The sequence below is a fragment of the Epargyreus clarus genome, unplaced genomic scaffold, assembly GCF_041222505.1.
Source record: "Epargyreus clarus isolate Ecla_fem2 unplaced genomic scaffold, WU_Ecla_fem_2.2 ptg000031l, whole genome shotgun sequence".
Taxonomy (NCBI): domain Eukaryota; kingdom Metazoa; phylum Arthropoda; class Insecta; order Lepidoptera; family Hesperiidae; genus Epargyreus; species Epargyreus clarus.
This window is the reverse complement of record NW_027332236.1, coordinates 2,360,721-2,372,587: the sequence shown is the minus strand read 5'-3', so window position 1 is coordinate 2,372,587 and position 11,867 is coordinate 2,360,721. Positions and strand designations below refer to the sequence as shown.

Here is an 11,867-nt window from a genome sequence, read left to right as displayed (position 1 = left end):
TTACTTTCGAATCCAATATATATACAATGTTACACGCGTGACATCTGACCTCTGAAGGTCCAGATAGCAACATTGCAACCGATCTAAGTCAGGGTGATTGGGCGATAACAGATCCTAGGACGTAGAGTTAGGCTAACCTACTAGGTATCTAAAAATCAGTCGGTTAAGTCTAGTTTTGAAATTTGTTGTTCTACGGAGAAAAGGCTAAGAGATAAGGCTAAGTAATATGATAACTAGAAAAAAAAATTTATATCGTTTTTAAGTGTAAGTTTATCAGTTAAGGAAATCAGCTCAAGTTATTGATATATTGAGCCAGGGAACAAATGCAAAATTGGCTCATGACAAATTTGGAAACATCATATTTAAACAATTACAAATACATTGTATTCTTTGAGGATTATAAGTCCCTGCTTTACCCTAGCTTTCAGATACACAGATACTATTATCACTATATTTGTAGATAAAGTTGCGGTGATGGTAACTCCGCAATCGAAGCTTATTTTTGTCTTAAAACAACAGTATCTATTCTAATCCTATCCTGTAGCATTACCATGAGTTGGCATAGAAACGCCACTATAAAAATGGTAAATAGAAAACTATTGTCATTTTGCTAGTGAATAACATAACTACTATCGTTACGGTATTTCTTGACAACGTCTGTCAAATTATAGACTCATGGGACCGAATTTGTATGGCAATAGATCATAATGACATTCGCTAGCGATTTGATTTCGATAGGTTTTTTACGTATCGAGTTACGTCACTACGGATTTTAGTTCTACGAGTAACCACCAGAGGCGCTGTACAATTTTTCATACATTTATTTTACGCAGTCGCTAGCGAGTAATACTTTTGTAAACTCATGGTAGTCCTACTGGGGTTATTTTGTCAAAATGAAACACTAAAAACGTTGCTAACATTTATTTCAAAATTGAGCTTTGAACCGACAGCAACTGTCTTTCTTACAAATAAAGATACCTTTTCTAACAATATCTTAAATGAGCAAAAAGGAGATCTTAAAATGGAAAAATCTTACAAATACGTTAAGCATAATAAAATAACAAAAGAGATTCTTTGGAAAGCATGCATTTTGTACATTTAAACTACTTATTCTAAGTGTTTTTTTACAAAATGATGAATTAATAAAGTATAGTAAAAAATAATAGCGTTCAAAAATTATAAAATAAAATAATTAGGAAGTGTAACAAAATTAATGTGTTTTACGGAACATTTTACAATTTTATAAAATTAAGCAATTTTTATTTTAAAATAAAGTGTAAATCTAATATTTAAAAACAAAATGTTCATAATTCTAAAAATATTGCTAACTCTAATAAAAATTGAGCAATTATAGGTGTAATTGAAAACTCAAATGAAAAATATTTAATAAAATAATACCTACATACTATAACATAATAAAATACAAATATAATTAATAATTATTAATTATGTCAAACACGATCATAATATGATGAAATAACCAAAATATTGGTTTATAACTAAAGGAAGATTTGGATTTTCTTTCGCTTGTGTTAGACACAATATGTTATCTATAGATAGGTCTACATAACTAAATGAAATAGTAGGGTCTGGTTGCATTTTCAAAATATCAAAACATAAATTATGCTTCTGATGCATTAGTAAAGATTACTCACTCCTAACAAGAAAATGTACCCAGTTTTGAGAATTGAAATAGTTGCGTAAAAAAGTTTCCGTGCTAAAATGTCCCTAAAATATTTGAAATGATTATGTATTTATTATATAAATTACGCAGTATTAGTTATTTATTCGTAAATTTTCTCTAAAAATGATTTTATTTGTCAAGAATTTAAAAAAAAGTACTTACTAATAAGCCGTTTGTGGCTTCATTCAATTTCAAGGCGGCGAAGTATCTTTACTAATCTATGGTCTGGTGTAACAAATTTTGGAAACTGTGTAACTAGTTGTGATATTCTTGGGACTTCGTGGAGAACTTGAGATACGCTATACTTCATCAGCGGAATAGGGTAAACACAGGATTGTATCCTGTGGAAATAATATATTGTGAAGTCTGAAGTATAGAGAATTCCAATTAGAGGCCAGGCAGGTATATAGGTAAATAATAAAATTGTATTCCAGTTCTAGTTCCAGACCAATCCTCATTTTATGTTTTCGATTATGTAACTTTTTTTGTAACAAGGCCTTAATACACAATACAAGAAGACGTAGTGTAGGTCTATGAGTGTAGAAAGCGTTACAATATGTACTATATCATATATCAGTGTTATTTTTAATCTTAGAACAGCTCATAACAGTTATTTTAAACTACTTTCGTATTACACATCTAATGCATTTGGTCCCGGAACCTATCAAATATTTGTGTTTTAAACACAAAATATAAAACTTAAGCTTAAATGCTAATTGTACAATACTTGAGCCATTGTTTCAAAGTCTTGAATTGAGCCTGGGATATGTACAGTCTAATCGTAGCCTTATATCTAAAATGCTTAATTACTTAATGAAATTTATTGATTAAACAATTTACCTTTCTTGATCTCGATTCTGTTATAAAAATACTATTATGATAGTCTTCTGAATGTTCAAAAGAACTCAAAAAGAAGTTTTAATAAAATAATTAATGTTAGATAATATCATAAGATTAGGATTTTTTCATAGGATTCATAAAAAGTTTCATTCTGTTCAAAATAAGATCATAAAATCTAATATTTTCTTATGAATTTATCTCTGTTTATGTATAAACAAGTGGTATGCGTGACCATTAGTGACTTCCAGCTTCCATGCTTATGAGAACGTTAAGCCGTTTATTCAGGTCGTTGTCGTTGAAAAGCAGCCGATAAACTTTACCGGGGACCTTTTCCTATAATACCTCTTACTGTTACGCCTATGTCTATAAAACTTGGTTTTACTTAGGTATTACATTAATTATAACTATTTAGTACGGTCAGGAGTTGAATGAATTCCATGCTTTGAACGGCATGGTAAGAAATCGGTCCTACATTTTATTATTTCCCAGTTATGACGAAAAAAAAAACCATCGCGCTCAGCAGTAAACTATTAAAGAGGTACACCTTATCAGTCAGCTATGAGGAAACATGGTGGAGAAATGGAAAATGATTTGGGATGAAACCCATGTTTGGCAGTGGCGTGGAAGAAAGTTCGTCCCTATCAAATTATGCCAATCTTAACCCCAGTTTACAGCTTCTGCAACCTTGGAACTGTAAGCTTATCCCGAATACATCTCAGCGTGGTGAGTTTCGCCGGGGAGCTGGGCACCATTTGTTCGTGGTCCGGGCGGCGGGCGGGTCTGGGCGCGCAGGTCCGGGGCACGGCCGTGACGTGCGGGTGCGACTTCACGTGCTTGCGGAGCGAGGAAGGGTCCGTGTAGCGCTTCCCGCAGCCGACAGCACCACAGGCGTAGGGTCTCTGGAAAATAATAAAGGATAACTTAATTTTGATGTTATTGAAGCGAAAACAAATTAATATGAACAATCATAAAGCTAAGTAAGTAGACTTTTTCGGAATTGTTTTTGAACGTTACAAGGTTTTTGGTGTGCAGAAGAAACAAAGATCACGTGACCATGTAATATTTGGACCTATTATATGAAGATCTTCAGATTCTTTAGCCGAGAGAATGTTAAGCTTAACCCTGAATACTGAAGAGAGACGTAACTTCTACAAACAATACCTAGTAACAGCTTTGAAGTGCTTCTGCTCATATTTCACCAAGTTAAAGGAGTTGAAACTAGAAGAAATCTTTGCTAACCCCTGGATTTTACGGAAACGTATGACCCTGAAGACAACTTACAGCTTAAAAATGTAATTGCTGACGTTTCACCTAGTCCAAGGAGTACCAGCCACGAGAACACATTATCGCAACCTAGATGATGGGAGAAATATAAATCCTGAAGAAGTATACTTACAGCATTAAAGTGTGTCCGCTGATGCTTCGCGCGGTCCGAGGAGTTGGAGAAGGCCTTGCGGCAGTGCGGCGCGGGGCACGCGTACGGTCGCTCTCCCGTGTGAGAGCGCACGTGGATCTTCAGATTCTCCAGCCGGGAGAACGCTTTGCCACACCCTGGATGCTAAAGAGGGAAGGGAGACTTAGAAGTTGGTACAGGACAAATCGTATCTAGAGGTCACTGCTGGATAGAAGACATCTAGACATAAAGAGTTTCAAAAACTAAAATTCATTTTTTGATACACATTTCTTGACAAAAAAAAAATACTCATTTGTGTTTAAAGAACATCTGTTCAAAAAGTTCAAGTTAGCATCTGTCATAAAAGTGGTTAATACTATTACTTACAAGGCATCTATTAGGCTTGTGTCCTGAATGGACGCGCATGTGTATGAGAAGCTTGTAACGCGCGTTGAACGGACGACGTGCGCGTGCGCAATCCCGCCAAAGGCAGCTGAATTCTTCACCTATGAAAGGAAAAAACACAAAATGAGTAGGGATAAACATATTTTAAAAAATATGTTAAAGATGTATGAAGTCTACATAGTTCGACTGCGTAACTTCTGCCTTGTAATAGCAGAGAACAGCTTTAATTCTGATTTAAACAATGCTATAAGTCAGTAGAACAATAAGACATTCGATCGAGTCAAAGTAGAACACCTAATCAAAAACAAAACTATTTTCATAGTCGTCAGCAATCCACCAAATCATGGAAGACCTGTTGTAGATGAAAAATTTACATGCTTCTCTCGTTCACTCCATTAAATAGCGGGACTTATATGTAAACATAGATATAAACTATATAACATAATCATTAACAATGATAAAGTAAAAGAAAATAACACGAAAAACAATGTGTTGGCAACTAAAATGAATGGAATCTTAATCTAAAAATAGTCCGATGATTTGCCAAACACATACGGCAATGAATACTGATTCCTGAGTATTGTGAATCATATCCCAAACATATACATTAGGTTCCTTAGCTACAACATACTGAAGTGTACGAGTGAGCAGTCCACTTGATTGTAAGTGGCCTGCCGCCCTTGGACGTCTGTAATCAACCTAAAAAGGATTGGAGTCCTTCCTGTAATCAGCCATATGCAATATGCATAATTACACTTAAGAAATAATAGAGTGCTTCGTGGAGATCTCCAAATTATCACACCCTTCCCGAACATAATAGATAGCACTTAGTAAGGTTACTATAAAGTAGAAATAGTCCCGTCACAGCATCACTCAAAACTCGCATGACCTCTATATAAGTATATTTATAAAACTATACATACAAATTATGATGATGATATGTAGAGTTTCGAGTTCAGTTTACATCAGATTGACACGTATATTACGTGTCGAACTCGAATCTTTTGAAATTGAAATCTTCAAAACCACCTTGATCAAATGATAGTAGCACTACCATGAGTTGGCATAGAAACGCCACTATAGAAATGGTAAATAGAAAACTATTGTCATTTTGCTAGTGAATAACATAACTACTATCGTTACGGTATTTCTTGACAACGTCTGTCAAATTAATGACTCATGGGACCGAATTTGTATGGCAATAGATCATAATGACATTCGCTAGCGATTTGATTTCGATAGGTATTTTACGTATCGAGTTACGCCACTCCGGATTTTAGTTCTACGAGTAACCACCAGAGGCGCTGTACAATTTTTCATACATTTATTTTACGCAGTCGCTAGCGAGTAATACTTTTGTAAACTCATGGTAGTCCTACTGTAGGACATACAGAAAGTATATTCAGTTGTTACTAAAAATTAAGTATTTTCTGTGTCTGTTCTTATTTGATGTCTACCTCAATAAATTTTACCTTTATAAGTGTTGACGTGAGCTCTTTCAATATGTTCAACAAGTGTATTTTGATTTGGATGTCTCTCAAAACAATGCTCCCATAAGCAAATTCTTTCACCTAAAACAAACAATTAAAAAACGTTATTAACAATTATTCTATCTCTGTTACCCTAGTCATGAATAAGTACGAGACAATCACTATGACAAAAGAGAATATTTACCTTGAGATTTGTCCTTTTCCCCTTTTCGTTCATTTTGATTACATCTAGCATTATTATCAGTAGCTGCTTCAGTATCTCTTTCAAACGTTAGACCGAAATCATCTAAATTGATAAACAATTCATCTTCGTCATAATTTTCTGAGTTTTCATCATAATATCCTGAACTTTGCACGTCGCTCTCTATTGAGTCCGATATAGAAATCTTTCTTTCATTCCTATCAAAGTTGAACTCTGTACAACTAGTTGGAGTATCTGGTAAAATGTAGTTCTTTTCTTGATCCAAATTGTATAAAATGTTATTTGGATAGCTGTAATGTTCCAGACTACTTATGATCTGTGTATTAGGAACGTTATTAATACTGTTCATTACATTTTCTTGGTTACATTCTTCTGTATTGTTATTGTAATTACAATAGCGTTTTGAAAATGCTGTCTCAATAGATGGTAATAAATTATCATTTGTGACCGTGTTGAAATATTCTTCGTTAAAGACATCGGGAGTCAAACGGCAGGACTCTCCATCTTCTCTGCATAACTCGTCTATCAATGACTCATCATCAATATAATCGTTATTGACTTCATAAGTATTAATTTCGGCTTCTTTACTCTTGTTATCCGAGTCAGATTTAAAGCTATTATCATCAAAGTCTATGCTATCGAGGTCTAATAAGACTTCTTTCATGTTCTGTTCATTTATATTACTATCAATAACTTCGTCTATAATTTCGAAATCGTTCGTTTTCGTTTCAGTCCCACTGTTCCAATCGAGTACTTCAAAGTCGAAACTTTCCTCATTACCGTACTTAAAGCTATCGTTTTTCACATCATTTTTTGTTTTAGTCTTCCCATTCTCAACCTCAAGATTGAACTGAGACATGTAATACGCGTGTAGGTCTGTTACGCTGTCGTTTTTTTCTTGAAACAACTCGACATCTTCGTAAGGTATGATATCATATTCTGCCATGGCTAAGTTCGTTTACCTACAGTTCAGTGTTTCATGTACCAGTAGTAATTAGCATGTGGTGTTTGCGTCCACATATGGTTTTGCTATTATTATAAAAATAAACTTTCTCCGCGCCTCGGGCCGGCATCTGCGAATTATGTATTATGTTTAATTACTGTTGTTAGTAGTTTGTAACACGTGTGGTACCTTGCTTAGCTAAGGAAGTGTGGTTAACGGTTTAAAGTTTAATGTCTTTATGTCATATGTATATTGCACGTATATTTTTATAGTTACACACTTTTACGTTTAAAATTATTAAACCTTTGAGCCTAGTGAATAATCATAAAATTTTTAAAAATAAAATTAAATATTTTATCGTAGAACTAGTTCTTAAAAATCATTATTTTTTATTAATTTTTCATGTCCCTACCTTAAATTAACCAATTTACTTTAAAATGTGTATTATTTATTTAAAAAAACTATTAAAAAGTTATTATAAATTACTATTATTAAAAAAAAACTATTAATATTTTACACTTTAAAAAATTAAAATATGCTAAAAAATATCTTAATAATAAAAAAATACCAGGTAATATTAGTTTAAGTTATAATACTAATAAGAAATTAAATAATCTTAACAAATAAGTCAAGTTTCATGAAGTTATTTCCATGAAATTTATAATCGTTTAAGAGTAGTGTATATTAATAAAAGTCCTTAATAATAAATAGGTTTCAAAAAATAAAAATATCTTAAAAATAACTTTACTTTAAAAAAATAAATAGTAACCCTATAAGACAAAAGTAAATAAGTAAAAAATAAAAAATACTTTTATTGCACGCAGTAATATAAACAATTAATAATTAAAGAAAGTTCATAAAACACTTACCTATTTTCCGAGAACCCGCCAAAAGTCACAAACGTCACAATTACCGCGCTGTCAAATTGACACTATTTATTATCTGTCCTCACTTAGCCACAACCGTTCCGAAACGAGTTCCAATCAGGAATAACACGGGAGCTGTCGGGATAGCGAAAAAAACTACTGAAACTGAAGCAGATGTTATTTTATGAAAACAATTTTGTGTCCGTGTCAATACAAATACCACAGATTAAAACCATAACCTATTTACTTTGACTTAAAGGTTGAAATTCTGTATCGATTAGTTTTTGAACGGAAAATAAAATGTTTATACATTTTACCGTCTTTTGGCGCCATAACCTACGTTTATTTTTTAGTTGGAATTTAATTGACTATTAGGTGTATATTTTTATTTTACACAACTTTGGTATTTTCAAATATTTAGGATACCACAGTAATTAAGCTTGTCAGATGTTATTCCGAATTATTTTTGGAATCGATTTTTCAAAATCTAACATATTTTAGATGCTACAACTCTTCTTGGTAGGACTTTGACAACACACCCGCCACACTTCTCTATGAAAAGTTCAATCTCTTCTTTATGGAAAGTGTGTGTGTCACACACGTATCTTCACCTATAGCAATATATTGCGACGTGGTCGACTTTAGGTAGAACTTCACCGAAACGCAAGAACTACTTTACGCTAGAAAAAAATGTGACGCGATAGTACCTTTTTCTTTTTATATAATATAAGAGTAGCATGCAGACCACCTGATGGTAAGTGGCTACTGCCGCCCATGGACATCTGTAATCAACCCCAGATAGGATTAGAAATTCCTACCTGAGGTCGGCCACAGAGGCGCCGCTACCCCTGAGGACTAAGCTGGAACGCCTCGGAAAAGTCTCCCTTGCCACACCCTTCAAACCGGAACACAGCAGCGCCTAGCACCGCTGTTATTAGCTGTTATTATTAGCCACATAGGTGTGGCGGTGGTGCCCCCGGAATCGAACCACAGTTGTACCACCTTCAACCTTTCACCTACCCTTTTTTTAACGTGGGGAATACCTTCAAGGGTTCCTCTCAGCCGCGCGGGCAGCTGAAAAGATATGCCGGACTCCTATCGGCTAAAACCCCACGGTGTTCCTCTGGATGCCTTTGTCGGGACCACGGATACGCTAGTAGCACTCTTTCGCGATCTCGAAAGCGATAGTACCTATCCTGTCGAACCATATTGGTTTTACTTAATTTCGTATGTGTACGAAGACATGTTGTCCATACTCTTAGAAAATTTTCGCTACGCTTATATCTACGAGTATGTTGTTGTATTCGTTTCTGTTATTGCAAAATGAGCTCTCGTTCAAAGCATTAGAGAGTCTTACGGCGACGAGGTACAGAAGATTTTTCATCACAGGTCCAACAGAGAAAGTAAAAAATTAAAACTATTTTTTATCTATTAATATTCCTCTTTATTTGACAATTTTTTTTAAGACTGCAAACCTTATTTCTTTCACTGGCCAACGCAGGACCTCCCGGATACGGTAAAGCCTGGATTTACAAGTTTTAACTTACTACAAAAAAATACATTTTATAAGCTTTTTTTCATGGACACTTATTTCAATTCAGATTTTTATGCGGAAAATGATACACATAGGTCATTTTCATTTGAAATATACCAACATTTCTGGTTTATTAAGTATTCCTTTACAACTTTAACTTATATTTTTGTGGAATATATACCGCCTACATCATGACCTCATTTTATTGCTCAAAAACCAAAATACCAACAAAAGCCATCACGAAAATGTCCTAATAGTGTCGCCAGTGATAAATTTTCAACAAAAAAACTAAACCATTAATAACAAGTGTTTTTTAATTATTGCCATAAAATATCATCAACATAAATGTATAACATAAGTAGGTCTAACGAATGTAAAAACCACATGTCAATAAGAAAAGGGTCATAACCCAAAAAAAACTTTTTTATTCAACCGTTGACGTAGAACGTCTTCATCCCTATGTCAGTTTTATTGTAGTTTTTGGGGTTCCGTACACGAAGTTAAAAAATTGGGACTGCATTACTAAGGCTACACTGTTTGCCCAGTGTTCGTCTGCACATCCGTTAGTTTGTCACTATAGTTCTATATATCCTTTGAACCGTAATAGATTAATACTTTACAGGAATATTTTGTTACAGAGAAATAGAGTGTTACAGAGAAATAAATATCATATAAAAAGTTAAAAGCATAGGGGGGTTCTCTTATAAGAAACCGGTATTGGGCGTTTTTCAATTTATCTATTGATTCGTTATAAATAGGCAGTAGAAATTAAATTATCGAAATGCATAGTTCTCTTATAGCTGCTATAATAATAAATACTAAAAATAAAAACAAATTGAAAATTTGATAGTACGGAACCTCCATCGGAGAGTTCAACTCACACTTGGCTAGTTTTTTCAGAACATTTTTATGCTCATCACCCTTCATAGTCACGCTTTATTATTGGCTATAACGTAGAACACTAGAACTTCTTGGTTTTTTCTTGTGACACCACCCCCGTACCTATTCTGCCGACAGGAGCGACGTAGCGTTCCTGAATTCTTCTTTGTAGGGTATGGTAAAGTAGAGACTTATAAGACCTTCTAACTTATTCCTCAGGGGTAGCGACGTACAGGTAGATATCCTTTCTAATGATTATGATATAAAAGTCGCAAATGAGCAATGCATCTAATGCTAACTAGTAGAATGCATCTAGTACTACTATCCATGGACATCTTTTATCAACTACAAATAGGATTAGAGTTAAACCTGAGGTCGGCCACACACTTCCTTTGAAGACTAGGTGGTACATTTTTTTTAAATTTCGATAAAAACAAAACATTTTACCTTGATATACAATAATCGGTAGTACAAACTTATGTATATGTTAAATAAGTAATTAATTAAGTAATTAACTTATGTGTATATGTTAAATAAGTGTTAATTAAGTAAAATAGGGTATGTGTTAAAAATGTATTTACTAAGAAAAAAATACTCGTAAAACTATGAATTATTTATTACTTGATAACCAACTTATATGTCGTATAAAAATATCTTCATAATATAATTATCACATGCTACATTTTAATCCTTAAAATAAAGTTAATTCTCGTTATTAAAAAACCAAGCCGCAATTACATGAAATACGCAAGCAGAGTCCATTTCTAAAATAACACTTATAATGACGTCAAAAATGGTTTAAGCTGATATTCTAGATAGATCGATGTGTAACAGGTTCAAAAGTCGTGGGTTAACGATTAACCCAAGGCACGAGTAACTATGTTGCTATCGATAGGGTGAATACACGATTAATGGGTAAACATATTACACGTGGCTAGAATATGTAATAGTAAGGAAATCTAAGATTTCTAGGCGTTAATTGCAATTATATTTATGTCTCTGCTGGCCACGTGTTGACCACTGGGAGAGGCTTGGATTGCCTCATCCATATTGCTAGCCTCCACCGGTACGTAACTGATTTATAAAGTTAAGCAACCTCAGACGCGATGGGCAAAAAGATGACTAGTGGCTATGATTCAAGCGAGATTTCGTATTTTGTACAGTATGTACGACAAATAATAGATTTCTGTTGTTAAAGCAAATAGTTACATCTTCGTGAAAAACTCATAAATGTTTAAAACATTTGACGGCAACGTGGTAGAATATGAAAGGTCAAAGCTTTCCCCGCAACTCTTGCTGAAAAGACATAACAATGCAGCCCATAAGTCATTCGTAAAAGCAAATGTAGGCAAACCTTGAAATCAACAAACTTTTAAAAACAATTTTGTATCAGCGCTATAACTTGTACCTACATAATTATCAACATTATTTTGAAAATACCACCAAGAAGCATCGGTACAATATCATTCAAAAAATTTTTTACAAACAACTTTTTTTATTTAAACTCAAACCAACCTATTCAAATGTACCTAACATTAGAAACATTATAACATTACAGTTTTAGAAAATTTATTATTCGACATTATTTTTTTAATCCACTTTCTTTTTAAAACACGAAAAGAAAGAAAGAA

At 33.6% G+C, this 11,867-nt stretch overlaps 1 protein-coding gene across 1 annotated transcript; it reads right to left on the bottom strand.

Annotated features, from left to right (window-relative positions):
- Positions 1–2,941: 2,941 nt before the first annotated feature.
- On the bottom strand, positions 2,942–7,955 carry LOC140754746 (uncharacterized). Its single transcript, XM_073089830.1, has 6 exons — positions 7,827–7,955; positions 5,997–7,087; positions 5,795–5,893; positions 4,305–4,423; positions 3,921–4,082; positions 2,942–3,423 (listed from the first exon to the last, which is right to left on the bottom strand). Exons 2-6 carry the CDS (start codon positions 6,958–6,960, stop codon positions 3,193–3,195), a joined length of 1,575 nt encoding a protein of 524 aa, XP_072945931.1. The 5' UTR covers positions 6,961–7,087; positions 7,827–7,955; the 3' UTR covers positions 2,942–3,192.
- Positions 7,956–11,867: the final 3,912 nt, after the last annotated feature.

Coding starts and splice junctions, on each gene's coding strand:
- LOC140754746 (XM_073089830.1), bottom strand. CDS start 6,960: ATGGCAGAATATGATATCATACCTTACGAAGATGTCGAGTTGTTTCAA. Junction 4,083..4,304: donor ACAAGCCTAATAGATGCCTT/GTAAGTAATAGT, acceptor TTCCCTCTTTAG/CATCCAGGGTGTGGCAAAGC. Junction 3,424..3,920: donor AGCGGACACACTTTAATGCT/GTAAGTATACTT, acceptor ATTATTTTCCAG/AGACCCTACGCCTGTGGTGC.